The 16,752-nt window shown below is 34.7% G+C and overlaps 1 protein-coding gene across 1 annotated transcript in view; it reads right to left on the bottom strand.

Annotated features, from left to right (window-relative positions):
• LOC121731050 (vesicular glutamate transporter 1-like) overlaps positions 1 to 15,672 on the bottom strand; it is a 54,224-nt gene extending 38,552 nt beyond the window's left edge. Inside the window, exon 1 of the mRNA XM_042120368.1 lies at positions 15,499 to 15,672. Within this exon, the coding sequence (XP_041976302.1) occupies positions 15,499 to 15,566 (68 nt within the window). The 5' untranslated portion in view covers positions 15,567 to 15,672. The remainder of the gene's footprint in view (positions 1 to 15,498) is intronic.
• Positions 15,673 to 16,752: the final 1,080 nt, after the last annotated feature.

Raw genomic sequence — 16,752 nt, 5'->3', positions numbered from 1 at the left:
AAAATCTTAAATTACTGAAAAATCTTACATTACACAACACCTCAAAGCTTTTTGTAGTCATTAGTTCTAGTCACAATAGACAAAATTCATGTCAGATTACCATATTATAATTGATCAGACCAGACCATAATATTATGGCAAATGCGGAAGGTTGCTTTTAATTAATTTGGAAGATTAACCCCATGGTTGGCATGCAAGAAATTGTCTCTGGCGCTGGTGCTGGTAAAAACTCTGCTTGTAATAATATTTCATCTCGATTCACTAAAATCACGTGTTTTGATAATTCCGCAGTGAGTACAATGAGTTTCTACGTTAGTAACATAGAATATCATTGAGTGAGTATGACATCCACGGCCGGCTAAAGAAAGCCAACATTCGTCCTATTTTGTGTTACCAACATCAGTCTCTCAAGTAATGAAAAGAAATCTGCCGCATTTGCCAGACCGCAATACAAAAATATGGATTCAGATTACACTTGATGGAAACTCCTCGGCATGGTTTTGTCAGTTTCTAGGGGGTGGTTGCTTTCCTGGAACCTTTTTACTGATTGCATAGTCTTAATATTGTCGCTTTTTGTTATGTTGTGAATATAACAAATAATGACAAAAAACATGGGTTTTTAGTAAGTTAGACGACTGAAAATAATGACATTAAATTGCAAAGAAGACTGGGCGTCATACCGCAGTAGAGCACAAAAAATATCTTGTAGTAAAAATAATGCTTAACGTAGATCAGCCCCTCTATCATGAGCTCTTAAAGCCAGCCAGAATACTGACTGGCTCGCATTTTGGTACCATGACCTCTATTTTCCAGCCAGTCAGTGGTCACGTGACACAAAACTCACTTCTCCATTGTTAACTGAGTAATAATTTCGAATCATGACAACACTTCTGACATAAGCTCGCTTGCTTTTACGTCAAATACAGCAATTCAATAAACACCAACCAACGAGTAGCTTTTACTGAATAGTTTACATTTTAGTAATTTTATTTATTAATATTACATACTTTTTAGTCTTAAATTATATTGCTATTTAGTTGGTTAGTTACTTAATAAGTTATATTTTAGTCTATAGCATATATTTTAGTGAAAATAATTCGTTATTAAAACCAAAAAACTAAACATTCGAAGTGTCCAAATTTTTGGAAAACGATTAAGTAGGTATTCTCAAGTTAATCACGAAGTGATACATAAGAAACGTAGAGACCTTAGTAATCCATTTAGTGTTAGTGAGGTTTCAGAATAATAACATAAGTGAGGTGTAGTATACCTATATGTCTAGTCAACAATAAGGTTTGCATTTGTGCGATGAGCTAAGACTGCATTGATTTAGTACACAAGAAACACATACAAGGTATAAGGAACACAAGTGTTGTGTATAATTACTTACTGTAAAACAAGTATGAATTTTCACCAAAAACCTACAGGTACAATCTTATAGTTGCATTGTAGGTTTTTGTGTTATTTCACAAACTATTTCCTTGTAAATCTGAAGTATTATTGGTATATGCATGATAAACACTGCACCAAAGAGGTAAATTCAATATTACTTACTTTTAACAAGAATTTTCAGAACACAACCTTTTAAACTTTAGATGTATGTATAACATGCTCCGGATAAACATTGACACACCTAAACTTCTAGAAAAGTTAAATAATTGATAATATCATAGAATCCCAATTAGCTAAATTCTCATATGAGCACTTTTTCATTTAAGTATAACTTCTTCTCTTGACTACAATATGGTATTATATGATGGGAATAGTGTAAATCACTAAATTTTACTCAAAAACAAAAACCTACATTATAGTACTTTTCCAAAAAAGACTTACTTAATAAGAATTGCATAACAAACATATGGAACTTATTGTTCATAAAACATAATATTATCATAGGAACATATATTATTATGTATTACCAAAAATACTTTTGTACTTACCTCAATAATAATAATAAGTATTAGTTTTATATTAAATTAAAACTTAAAATACATGAGGACTTACTATGTACTTCTTAGGAACCTATCTTAGGAGCATTTCATGCAATCTTTTGATTGCAGTAGGTCTTTGTGTTATTTCACAAACTATTTCCTTGTAAACCATGCATGATAAACGCTGCACCAAAGAGGTAAATTCAAAGGTATTACTTTCTCAATAACAAGAATTTTGAGAACACAACCTTTGAAACTTTAGATTCATGTATATTCACGAATAAATATTGACACACACACATACACCTAAACTACTAGAAAAGTTAAATCATTGATAATATAAAATCCAAATTAGCTAAATTCTCATATGCACTTTTTCATTTATAACTTCTCTTGACTACAATATGATATAATATATAATGGGAATAGTCACTAAAACTCAAAAATATAATCCTACATTACTTATAGTACTTTTTCCAAAAAGACATAACAAAAATTGCATAACAAACATACTTATTGTTCATAAAACATAATATTTTCATTGGAACTTATATTATTATTACCAAAAATTCTTTTGTACCTCAATAATAATAATATTAGTTTTATATTTTTACATTAAAATTTAAAATACATTTTAAATTTTAATGTAATAAGGACTTTAGTAAGTCCTCATGTATTATACATTTTAAAAAGATGTGGTCGTTTTAGGGACCTATCAGACAGAGTGGTCACGCGTTGAAGCATTTGCGTTGGAGCAGTCAGTGTGTGACTGAGGAGCAATTCTGACACATTCAGAACTCCTCCTGTGTGAGTATATAGAGATACTCACACGGGAGGCATTCTACAACATAATACAACACAAAGAACACAAAACCCTTGACCGCTCTCTGTCTGAGATATCCCAGGCAATTTCCCATAGTTGCAACTTGCAATGCAGTTTCTAATTGTTATTGGTTTGCCAAATAAAAGTCTGAAATTATAATATTGTTTTTATCTTTCATCAAAAGTTGGTATTTGAACTCCTTTAATAATAATAAATTAATATTTACACAAGGGATATTTGATTCATCTTCTTTGATTTTAAGTGACAAGACCTTGTTTAAGATTTCCGCTGTATAAATATTTTTATAAGTATAATATAAAAGAGATTTAACACTTGCCTATCTGATACTAGGTTGATAATAAGGTTTAAGACAAATGTAGTACCTATTGATGAAAGCTGTGTATGAATATGTATCTAAGGTAGGTATATTTAAGTGAGAAAATAAATAAAAAAACATTTAAAAACGAGTATTTATTAAATTTCTTTTAATTAAAGCTTTTGAGTGAATATATATTATCTTCCTAGGACTTCGTCATCATTACACTTGCAATTCTTTATTATAAAATGTAGTACTTATAGTATCTCAGTGTTAGCAATCATCCTTTATCCTGAAAAATATTTGGTTCAGCGTACACAGTACTAATAATGTAAAATGCCTTACAAGGCACGAAAAGGGGATTATTAAACTTATAAATTGCCTGTTTATGTTACAATAATACCTATTTGAAAGCTCAAAAAAACGTAGGTGTTCAAGAATGAGTTCAAGTTCAACAAACTATGTTCAACTCATGACATCAACTCTGTTGTAATGCATGTAATTGTAATCCACAAGTTTGATGCATTTCTAAGACTTTTTCATGGTAGATTATTTAGCGTAGGTATCAAATAGGTATAGGATATAATAAACTTATCAATTTCTTGCTTAAAACATAATCTCTATAAACTTAATAACAATATCTAATTATCTTTTTTTTTTGTCTCCTTCTTCTTCTCTTTTTTAATTGCCGACTCAGTTAGTTGCCAATGTCAGAGAATTCTTTCTCCTCTAGATCGCCATGCTTGTGATAATATAAACATGAAGGAGTGTTATTTTCTCAGTGTTTTCATAAAGGGCTTATAAAATACCAAAAAATATAAATAAAACCATTTACACATTTATAATAATTACCTTTAAATACAATAAATCGGTGCAAAAGTAACTATTCCTACATTGACCACGTTATATATTAGAAAATAGTATATTTTATAATAAAAAATATCAATCTTTTTTTAAACTATATTTTCATCTTGATTTACAATTTTTCCGTTAGTCGTTATGGCTAAGCCATTTCAATTCCTAAAAAAAAAACAATTCCGTTAGTCAAATTTGACGTTCGTGTTTGACATTTCTTAATCCAGTTCAGAGACAAATATTACAGGTTAAAACCATTGAGAAGTAAAAGTGCAAATGATACCGAAACAGAACCACTCACTTTACAACTGTTTACATACCTGCACGGATTAGCTCAGGTTTTGACAAAGTTAATGATAGGGGTCCAGTATAAATTATTACTATTAATTTGACAATCAGCAATAAAAATATCTCATTCGAATGAAATTTTCAGTTTATAAAACGAAATAAAGATTTGTTGACTTATCATTGATTTTTATGACTGTAGATACCTGCGTAGCTAGCACGGGGTTTTCCAGTCGATTCTTCGGAAGAAAGTAATGGCAGTTTCTTTCCCATGTCTACATATCTTATTCCCGAGCATGGCACCACCCATCGACTTGAGTTTCACTGGACAAAGACAAGAAACTCTTTCCATAGCAACCATTAAAGCAACGGCAATTATTTTTTTTTGACATTTAGTTTCTTGGTTCTTTTTTTTTTAATTATGGCACCTCGGCTATAAAACCATGGCCAGTGTCGAGTAAATGGCGGCAAATTAAAAAAATCGACGTGTAGTAACCTTGTCTATAGCCAGAATTATAGTTTTGATCTACGAAATACGAATAATAAAAACTAAGGAACTTTATTATTCGTAGTTTGTAGGTCAAAATTATAATTCCGGCTATAGACAGGGTTGCTATACATCGATTTTTTTAATTTGCCGCCATTTACTCGACACTAGCCATGGTTTTATAGCCAAGTGCCATAATAAAAATAAAAAAAGAATCAAGAAACTAAATGTCAAAAGCGGTTCGTCATGCTTGACTTATAGATTTTCAAAAGCGGAAGATATCGAGATACGAGAGAAACTTTTTCTCCAATGTTTTTCCGGTAAAACTGTCAAAATTTAGTTTCTTTCGTTTGTCTACGTGCTTGTGCTAGCTATGCTGTGATTGCTTTAGAAACGATAAAATTCGGAAAAGTGTTTTAATAATATGTTTTTTTAAATACCAAAAAATAAGCTATGTATCATTGTTCCATACACTGTCTTCAAAAATTCCTGACAGGTTTTTAGATATTCCAAAAATACAAATATCCCGAAGACTTTGTTGATGGGTGTATTCTACCAGCAATTACGGCCCATACAAGTTTCAACGTTTTGTCACTAACTAGTGGCTGACTTGCCCATCATCAAAAATCTACGATACTTTCAGCAGACTTAGAAGTTAGAACCCTTTGAAGCTGTCCATACTTTATTTTGTAAGCCTTTGATCACATAATAAAAAAAAGATCACATAGGGGAGGGTAGGGAAAGGAAAAGGGTAGGGGATTGGGCTTCCGGTAAACTCACTCACTCGGCGAAACACAGCGGAAGCGCTGTTTCACGCCGGTTTTCTGTGAGAAAGTGGTATTTCTCCGGTCGAGCCGGCCCATTCGTGCCGAAGCATGGCTCTCCCACGTCAGCATGTAACCTATATTTGAGGAAACACAAACATTATTATTTGACGCTGGTTTTTGTTAGGTGTTTTATCTGGTAGAGTCTGCCCGATCGTTTAGAAGTCTAGTTTCGTATATTACGTCCCAAATAAGAGAAAGTATTACGTAAATAATTTACATACATACGTACTAAATTATTATAATCATTACAAGTTTACCTACTTTCAAGAATGTTATCTTTAAATTGCCGTAGTCAGTAGTGCATAGTATAATGCGCAAAACGTGTTCACAACCCGTATACCGCACGATAAGAAATAATTTCAATAAATAATTGTTTAAACACAAACATAACAAACAATAATTATTATAATCCATACTAATCTTAGATAAATGATTGGTCTCGCGCGCGTAGCTAATACTAATATTATAAATCCGAAAGTTCGTCTGTTTGTAGCCTTTTCCGCCTTGTCAAATCGCCGAACCGATTTTAATGAAATTTGGTATTGGTAACTTTGAGTTCCGGGAATGGGATGCTGCATGGGATACTTTTTTCCTGGAAAATTTTACGGTTCCCGCTGTGCAGAGTTCAAACCGCCCTATTGCTAGGGTTGTCAACTCAGTTGATCAGAAATTCGGGAGGTAAAACAAGTCAAAAATCTTTTATTTTAAAGTTGTATTTTTTACACGCGATATTTGCGAGTAGCTTGTAGTACATTTTGATTACAAACAATACAATCATAGAATAATTCTTTAATTGTAATTGAAATTCGTGCACACTTGTATTTCAGATTTTACATGTGTTTAAAATTTAAATCAACCGATTGCGACTTTTTGACTTCTTTTTTCCGGGAAAATCCCGGAATTCAGGGAGAGTTGGCAACCCTACCTGTTGCGAGGACGCATTTAATCGAGCCGACATTGTTGCGGGTAACAATATTATGTAGTTCTTATGATGAGCAATGTAATTACGCCCTATAAAACTATTTCAATTGACATAATTATTATCTATTGAGGAATTGCATTGACATATTTATTGGTTATTAGTAGACATCGGATTATATGCACGATCAAATATGCATGCAAGTATGCACGATAAAATGGCCCAAATATGCACAAAATATGCACAATCAAAAGTCAATTATTATTAAAATTTATTATTTTTTTGAAGAGCTTTCCGGTGGTGCCGTTAATAAAAGCGTCAATTTTTTTATAATTTCATCAAATCCAGGATTTTTCGTTTTTTATACAGCACCAATAATAATTTTCTACCAACAATTTCCAATTGCAATCATAATATTAGCCCATTGATTTTTAATAATTCGGTAATTAATTCATTAAAATTTTTTACTAATGTTGCCAACTACAAAGAAAAATGTTGTTTCTAGAAAGATATTGTACCTATCGGGTGTATTGAATTCTTTAAATGGCGATAGAGCCACATATTTTAAGTGTTTTGATCAATCGTACCTCCGTTTTGTGGCCTTACTGTATGTCATGATAGCTAAGTAGTTTAGAGACTACGAGGGCATAAAACTACCGAATTATGCACTATCAACGAAAAATTGCCAAAATATGCACTATCGCCTAAAAATTGCCATTATATGCATTTGCATATGCAAGCATGCAAATGCATATACTTAATCCGATGTCTGGTTATTAGTTTATTACCTTGTTATTACCCGTATATTTATAAATATTTTGCTCGTCTCTATAAAAACGTGATAAGTACTCGTAAAACGGTGGTAGGTCCACCTAGGACGTTCAAAAAATATCTGTTGCTTTATTCAGAAACAAAACAAGTTTTTTAAAACATTTAAGAAGTTTTACATTAGAAAACAATGATATTCTATGTTACTAACGAAACTCATTGTTAGAAAATGTCATAACAATATTATTTCACCTATAAGCTGAAGGCTCGTTCAATAACTACGCAAGAAGATTTACTACATTATTTTTCACTCCTCTTTCCTCCATGTCAACAAAATTACTTCTTACTTCTACCACAGAATATATATTATTAGTACCAACTTCTACTTAAATAATATAAGTAAACATATTTATAATATTATTAAGTTCAATTAAAAACCCGGAATCGTAAAACCAATGCACCGAGGCCGTTAGTCTACTATCTATAACAAACATTAACTGTATACTTGCTCTTGATTGACAACTTGATAGTACATTTACATGTAGCGATAAGTATTACAGTGTTTAATTAGGGCCAAAAGTATGTACTATCAGAGAAGTTGATTCCTCGGCAGATGGGGGACCTACGTAGTTTGGTCACGTTATGTCAAACCCAGGCGACAGATCACAATTAAGATTTAATTTGACATGATCGGACCAAATGACGTTGGTCTGTCAACTGCCTAGGAATCAATTTTGTCGACGATACATATTGTGATGCAATATTGCTTTTAAAGATGACCATTTGTTGAAGAAAATGACTTTCTCTTGTATCGTTAAATATAATATATTTTTTTTATATCCCTGCTTACTATATAGTATATTTTATTGCATTATATTTAATAACAACATTCACACTGTATATACAGACGTCATATTTATTTATAATTCATATTACTATAAAGTATTTCCTGTATAAAATCAAACGAAATAAGCAAAAAAATCAAAAACTGGGAAAAACGTCTGTACAAACATTAATATGTATGTGTGGTTGCTTCCACTGTTCTTAAAAAGTATATTAGCTGTTTGTCTATCACTTCTTCACGACCAAAGCACCGAACTGATTTTGTTGTTTGGTATTGAAATAGTTTGAGTCCCGGGAAAATGTACGGTACTCTCACGATAATCGATTTTTTGCGAAACGGAGTCGTGGCGTCATCTAGTCTATAATAGATATTTACATTGTAACGAAAATTCACTCGTATCTGTGCTAGGGTTCGTGCCGCGGCATTTGTCAGGTCGTTGTCCTTGAGCTGGCACTTTGGCAGGCTATTGTTATATTTCCGTTATTCAGAACCTACTAATTGTTAGGCGACAATTGCTCAAATTGTTTTTGACAGCCGTGTCTAGCTAAAAGAGGTCACGAGTCACGACTCACGGCTTTGGAAAAGAAAAACTAGGGGTACCTAATTGTTTTTTGTATGTTCGCGCATAACTTTTTATAGAGTGAACTGATTTTGAAAATTCCTTTTTAACTTTAAAAGATAATCTTCCAATTTGGTCTCATTGTCCCCAAATTATGAAACCTGGATGGAAGTCAAGAGGAATCGAGGCCCTTCTTCGAAAGGGACACACAGATACATTTAACGTAATTATGTGAGTAAAATTCCACTGTAACAAATGGGGACCACAAATAGCCTCTCGACTAGTACCTACTTTTTGTACTCTCTAAGTAAGATTAACCCTTACAACGTTCAAAACGAGTAAGTTTATTACTACTTTTAAATAAAATTATTAATTTATTTTTAGAGTCTTAATACCTACCTAATATTTTAAAGGAAAATGTTATTTTGTAGTAGGAACTGTTCACGTTTGCTTGAATTGATGTTTGTGTATATTGTTTTCTGTTTTATCCGAATTCTATAATAAAACGAGGAGCTTATGAGCTGCGCATAACGAGCCTAGGGAAAGGTTTGATTTTAGGGCTCGTAAGACCCTTAGAATGGGCACAAGTGAAATAAGCCGTGATATAGTTTTCTGTTTACGATTTGTAAATATATTACATTTCTAGGGATCTATGTCTTATGTCCAGTTTCTAAGGTTCTTTGGCTGAAGTTTATAGTTTCTCTCACACTGTTGGTGATGGGTAATATTCTTAGCCAATCAAAAATCACGTGAATAGATAAACTTCAGAAAGAGGGCATACCACAGAGTAGATTAATTTATCTACACTGTGGGCATAAATCGTGGGTAATTTTATACGTGGGAGAGCCATGCTTCGGCACGAATGGGTCGGCTCGACCGGATAAATACCACGTTCTCACAGAAAACCGGCGTGAAACAGCGCTTGCGCTGTCTTTCGCCGAGTGAGTGAGTTTACCGGAGGCCCAATCCCCTAACCCCTACCCTATTCCCTTCCCTACCCTCAACTATTCCCTTCCCTTCCCTACCCTCCCCTATTACCCTATTCCCTCTTAAAAGGTCGGCAACGCACTTGCGGCTCTTCTGATGCTGCGAGTGTCCATGGGCGACGGAAGTTGCTTTCCATCAGGTGACCCGTTTGCTCGTTTGCCCCCTTATTTCATAAAAAAAAAAAATCATAATATAGACAATTTGCATAATGCAGCATTCCGTAGTGAATTATTTGTACAAACGCAAGTACAAAAGGCCTACCACGCTAGTGATACCAATCGCAATAAAACATGGTCTAAGCTTCAAACTTTAGACTTACCTAAACGTAACTAGACTTACCTTTCTTTGTCATTGTTTTATTTTAATGTGCATAAGAGGGGGTTAAAAATTCTTAAAAGAGCCTCACGTAATTAATGGACGCCCCCTTAGCCATAACTATACTTAATTGAATGAGGGTCATTTTGACCATCATAAGTATTTCCCGATATTGCACGAAGCCTTAAATAAAAAATCATACAAAAAGTTCATAAAGTTGTTTGTAGTTTGTACTTTTAAATCCGGCTTTTTATGTTCATTTTCGTTTCACAATTCGCGCATCTTTTAATAACTGATTAGTGTAAATAAATAATATGAAGTCAATTTGAATAGTACAGTAGAATACGATGCATAAGTTTGTTATGAAATAAATCACAAAACAGAATATTATGATTTATGTCGCATGTTTATAGTTCATTGTAAAGATCTTTTATGTGGGACAGCCATGCTTCGGCACGAATGGGCCAGCTCGACCGGAGAAATACCACGGGCTCACAGAAAACCGGCATGAAACAGCGCTTGCGCTGTGTTTCGCCGAGTTAGTGAGTTTACCGGTGGCCAAATCCCCTACCCTTTTCCCTTCCCTACTCTCTCCTATTTCCTTCCCTACCCTTCCCTATTCTCTTCCCTACTCTCCCCTATAAGGCCGGTAACGCACCTGCAGCTGCTCTTCTGATGCTGCGAGTGTCCATGGGCGACGGAAGTTGCTTTCCATCAGGTTTTTTCACCAGTTTGCTCGTTTGCCCCTTATTTCATAAAAAAATTCCCTCTTTATAAAATCTTATACCACGAATAATATTATAAGATCACTTTTAAGGAAATATGAGTAAAATAATTCTATGTGTGTTGTCTGTAAAAGGGCGAAGCCAAACGAGCGTAATTTGTGAGTTGTAAGTCGCAGAATTTCGGTTCGGCAGAATTCTGCTGCATTCAGTTTCATACAAAAGTCGTTTCATTCACACGAGCGTAATTTTGTGAGTCGTGATTTGTATGAAAAAATTCTGCCCGCCAGAAATTCTGCGGCTCGCGACTCACAAATTACGTTTGGCTTCGCCCTTAGTGACCTCGAATTTTTATTTAAAAATATTTTATTTGTGAGTCAAACACGTTCGTAATTGACACCATATTCTTCGTAGTCACAAGTTGTTTCTGTTAAATGACATTAGAATATAATTTTTAAGGCATACAAAAGTAAATCATTGGTTTGTACGGTTCACATGGTAGTACGGGGGCCTTAGAACAATTTTTTTTTATTACTATCAAGCAAATTTTTTATGAGTAACTTCATTTTAATAAGACGAACAACATTTTTTTATGAAATAAGGGGGCAAACGAGCAAACGGGTCACCTGATGGAAAGCAACTTCCCTCGCCCATGGACACTCGCAACATCAGAAGAGCTGCAGGTGCGTTGCCGGCCTTTTATGAGGGAATAGGGATATTTATCCAAAAAATCTTGAAAGTGGTTGCTAACAGAAATAGAAAGGATTTCATACTTTGACTTGATGGTCCTAAAATATGGATTGTTCTATTTGTAGGACAATGTTACTCTTGAATACTGAGAAACTGCATAGAAGCTCTATGTATAACGTAAAATCTTCAGAGTTCAGAGACACTTATTATATTTCCAGGAAGAACAGGCTTAATTGGGAATCAGTTTTCAGAATTCAGGCATTGTTAAGGTAGGATCAGTTTACAAACGTTTCGTTAGCGATATTCTTGTAAAAGTGTAAGTACAAGTAGGGTTGCCAAGTCGCCATAAATAGCCAGACAAACCAGAGAAAATGCGGGTCAAACTGGAAAAAAAGCCGGACAAATCAGCGATATTAGCCGAAGGAGAGCCATCATTGAGGATTTGCAAACTCTCAATCATTTAATAATTTTCTATTCAAGATGTAAAATCATCTGAAATTTGCTGAAATTAAAATGATTAACGTTTTTACAAAAGCTAGGCTTCAATTCGGTCGGACGCGCCATGAAAAAACTTGAATACTTACAGGATAGGATGTCACAAAACTAAGTGATTAAAATACTTTAGGATGTGTATTAGTCCCGTGTATAGAGTCCACTGTAAAAGTAGCAGCGCTGAAAAAGGCAATTCTTATTTCACGTTTGAATGGGAAAACTTATGTCACGCTGAGGCGCTTGCCCATACAAATAAAAAAAAGGCCTTTCAGAGCTGCTACTTTCACATTGAACTCTCTACAAGGAACACATACACACTCAGTATTATCACTTAGTTTTGTTACACTCTGTAGATGCAAAGCTCTACAAAATATGGACTTCTTTAAGCCGGATAGAGCATAAAGTCCGACTATGTCCGGCCTTATTCGGACGCCTGGCAAAGTGGCAACCCTATCCTACAATACTGAAGGGTATGACGCAAAATACCGCCCACAACAACGTGTCAATAAGCTGATGTGATATTTAGGGTTATTACGGCCATAATTACGAGCTCGTTCGAACGAGGATCGAAAAGTCAATTACCGGACATCTTGATTTCGAATTCGACAGAAAAATTTAGATTTGACATGTACAGTCCATATGTTACGTCACATACGACTTTTTAGTTTTTAGCAGTACGTAGCCGCCAACCCGTGCGTTTGGGCGGACGCATGTTAATCCAGTCTTAAAATCGTATAGCAAGTTCACACAGCAAGATCGCATTGTACAGTTGAGATATTTCATACACAATACATTTGCACCTTGTCGGTGAAATAATAAGGTCGAAATGTAACCGGCTTTGTCTTTGACCGTACACATTGTGATAAATAGAAACAATGGACTTGTATAATTGTGATAATAATAAACATACGTAATAGATTATATAAAGTTTTTGCTAATTAATTTCTAAGCAAAAAAAAAACGAACATTTTATTGATATTTCTCTCTTCTTAACTCTATAACGCGCTAGTTTTCCTAGAAATTAAACAATAATATTATCATGTATTTAATAATTATGTTTAAATAGGTTAGTATGTAAATGTAATATAAGTAGTTTAAGTAGTTGTTATTTTTTATAAATGGTGTATTGTAATTTGTAAAGGTTAGCAGGGCCTCTATCATGAGCTCTTAAATCCATTCTTTTAACGTCCTTATCTGACTGTATAAGGACGTAAAGTGAATGGATTTAAGAGCTCATAATAGGGTCCCAGGTTGGCAAGAAAAACGTTGTTTGCCTCTCCTCTTATTCCAGGAGAGAAAATGTAAAACCCTAGCAAACTTCTGCCCTTTAAAAGCTTTAGCTGTGAAATCTAAACCATCATGCCGATGATGATGGTGTAAAGGTGATGTTATATGTTTGAGATGAAAATAAAACTTCAGAGAAAACCAAGTAAATCGTAACTCTCACACGGCGATATGTAGAGCGAAACGGCCATACTCGTTGGGGATTGGTCAGAAATACTTCAATGTTAAACATTAATATTGAAACAATAAAATTATGAAATACTTACTATGTTAAAGTATAATTACTATAGTACCATAATCCATACTTATATTATTATAAATGCGAAAATGTGTCGTTCTATCTCTCTGTCTGTCTGTTACCTCTTCACGCTTAAAACTCCGATAAAATTTTGTTTGGCGATACTAAGGTAGGAAGTCCCGGGTCCCGGGCCCTGGCAAAGGACGTTGTGTAGGTACTTTTTATCCCCAAAAAGAACTGTTGTCGTTCTAGACGAAATTTGGTTCGGTACCTATTGCAGGCGACATAATACTATTTTGTTAAAAAAGACGTCCTGAATTTTGATGATATAATTATTTTGATATTGATCAACTCCCGCAACAGCTGACAAGTAACTACGGGGTAAAGAGTATTAATGTTTGACGTCATTTATGAATGACCCATTGTGTCTTATCAATTATCATGCATACCTACTAGTCCTACTACAAACTATAGGAGTACAGGTCACAATGTATAATTATACGGTATATTATGTTCAGGGTTTATAAAATAATCTGGGGGCACGGGAGTGCCCCCGCCAAGATGAGCCAAGCGAAGCGCGCAAGGGTACTACCTACCTTTTCTCGAAACGTTTCGTCGTATTTTTGTACCCTCGTAACTTTGGTTTGAATAATGCCAGATAGTTGAAATTTTTAAGATAATGACATGGGTATAGTTATTAAATGCGCAAATTTTGAATATCGTAGCTATTATACTTTAGATTTTATAGGTGTCCAAAAATTGACAATTTGGTCACTGACTCACCGATCATCAAAACTGTTAGGGTTCTTCCTGAAGTCTTAGAAAGCTGAAATTTGGTATGTAACATAATATTAGTACTGAAACAACATAAAAATAATCAAACCCAACTTAACCTATATCCGTACCATTATAGAGCAAAATTAGGCAAAAATTTGCGTTTTTTGTATGGGAGCCCCCCTTAATTTTTTATTTTATTTTAATATTACTATTAAATATTAAAGTAGACATATAACTAAGGACTTTGAGGACGAACTAAATCAAGTACCTACCTGTTGCCATTATTTATATAGAGCAAAAAAGGCCAAAAAAATCACGTTTGTTGTATAGGAGCCCCCCTTAAATATAAATTTCATTTTGTTTTTAGTATTTGTTGTTACAGCGGCAACAGATATACATAATCTGTGAAAAATTCAACTCTCTAGCTATTACCGTTCTTAAGTTACAGCCTGGAGACAGACAGACGGACATACATGGAAGTCTCAGTAATAGGGTCCCGTTTCTACCCTATGGGTACGGAAACCTAAAAAATGAACCAAAAGAAAATTCGCCAGGGCTTTGAACTTAGTACTAAACTAAACTAAAATACACAGTAATGATAAATGGCTAGGCCACCGATTTTGACTAATGTGTAGAGTTTATAGATTCTCCTTGTGCGGCTGACACATTATAATATTATTATCAAATATTTTGCCGTGCTTTAGGGTAAAATTAAGGTTTTTAGATTTAGGGTTGAGTATGTAAGGTTAGAAACTTGGCTCTACATGAGATCTCACTACTTTTTGACACGACGAACTATAATATTATGTTCTCATCTTGGCAACATTTTTACATGAAAATGTTTTTGGTGGGATATTGTTTATGCGATAGTGTCTGTACGTTTTTCTACCACAGACGTCTTGACTCTTGACTCTTGAATCCTGACTCTTCACGCTGAAACCGCTGAATCGATTTTGATGAAATAATCTTATGAAAATATTCTGACCGGGTGTCAGAATATTTTCATAAGATTTTGAACAGTTGATAAGATAGTTTTATTGGGGAAAATGCTCAGTTTCCGGATATAAAAGAAATGTCTACACTCTACGCGAACAAAGTGGTATAAAATGGGCTTCTAACTCACCTGACGATAAGTGACAACATGCCGCTTGTAGACATCTTCAACACAAGTGACAAGACATCAATACCACTACTAGACCTACTAATACCATAATTATAAACCCTCACATAAAACAAACACGATTTAAAATCCTGTTTAACAACATTTAAACCTCAAAATATGCCAAAACCCAAACGAGTTTCCGCACGAAATGTCACGCTTCATAGAGAAATTGTTTCGTAAGCGATACGCTGGCAATCGATTATGCTAATAACAATACCTTTCTGTGGAGTTGTAGAACATAGCGGCTTGACGCTTCAAATCGTCGCTAACCGTGCTCTCCTCCATCACACGATTGTATGTCGTATTACGTACACTGTGGTGTTAATTTTAACTGCACTCATGGGCGGTGGAGTCGGCTATTCGACGCCCGCGCCTCTCACTGACTAACGATGTTAACGCTCGCGCAGACCCCTTCTACTGGCATTGATAGGCGTATAGGTTCTATTCAGCTTTCTGTTATCACGGCCTACGCGATTTTGGCTGATTGCATATTTCGATTGGACATTGAACCTTATGGCGTCAGCATAAAGGTCATGTCTTTGCCTGTAAGCCATTCTATGTCTTTGCGTGTAAGGGCGCCCATATTTGCGATTGGTCGAAACGATTCACAAGTGGCCTTCTATTAATAACTAGCTAAAAGCCGAGCTTTATGAGGGCTCGCGTTGTCATACCTTAGTTCTTAACTGACTGATGATAACACATGTCATCCCTTTGTTGTACAGGCTGATGATAAAAATCCCAACATCAAAAAACTGACCTTATTAATCCCTATTAAAACAGAATCATAATTTTAAATGTTTACAAAATGTAATGATGATTCATAATATAAATCATCAAGGTCTAAACTTAAGGTGAAACCAGTAAAAGATATTTTGGTTTGTGTTCCATTATTTTATCAGCTATTTTATAAGGGTGGCTTCAAATTAAGTTGCCAGCAGTGCAGCAGTTGTGCCACTCCTAATCTAAAAAGAGTCTTCGGCTGTCACGCTGCTTTTTATAGTATAGAACAGGGGTTCCCAAACTGTGCGCCGCGGCGCCCTGGTGCGCCGTGGAAAGGCAAGAGGGATGCCGTAAGTCGATCCTCCATCATTATCCATAACCACAAATATTATAAAATAAAATTATAATATGAATTATTAATTATTCAGGCAGATGATTAAATATTTGTTTATTATTATTTACTTGCTTAACCTAACTATAATTATTGTTACGTGCTAGGGTTCGAGGATTTGGAGAGAAAGACCTGGTGACTCTCTTGAAGACTTTATTAACACTGCACTAAACACTAGGTCACAACACTTAGCACTAAGTCCAAACACAAATCACTAGGTCCAATCACTAAGCACTATCACTGTCCTAGGTCGTAGCCAAGTCGCAGGTTTCACTGGTTCACTCACTATTGATCACTCCGAAATCGCCTTGATGAAAGCTCGAAACAAACTGACTGCCGGACCTGCCTGCGGCTCTTTTT

The sequence above is a fragment of the Aricia agestis genome, chromosome 10, assembly GCF_905147365.1.
Source record: "Aricia agestis chromosome 10, ilAriAges1.1, whole genome shotgun sequence".
NCBI classification, from domain to species: Eukaryota; Metazoa; Arthropoda; class Insecta; order Lepidoptera; family Lycaenidae; genus Aricia; species Aricia agestis.
Note: the sequence above shows the minus strand (reverse complement) of the source record. Positions and strands in the feature narration are given on the sequence as shown.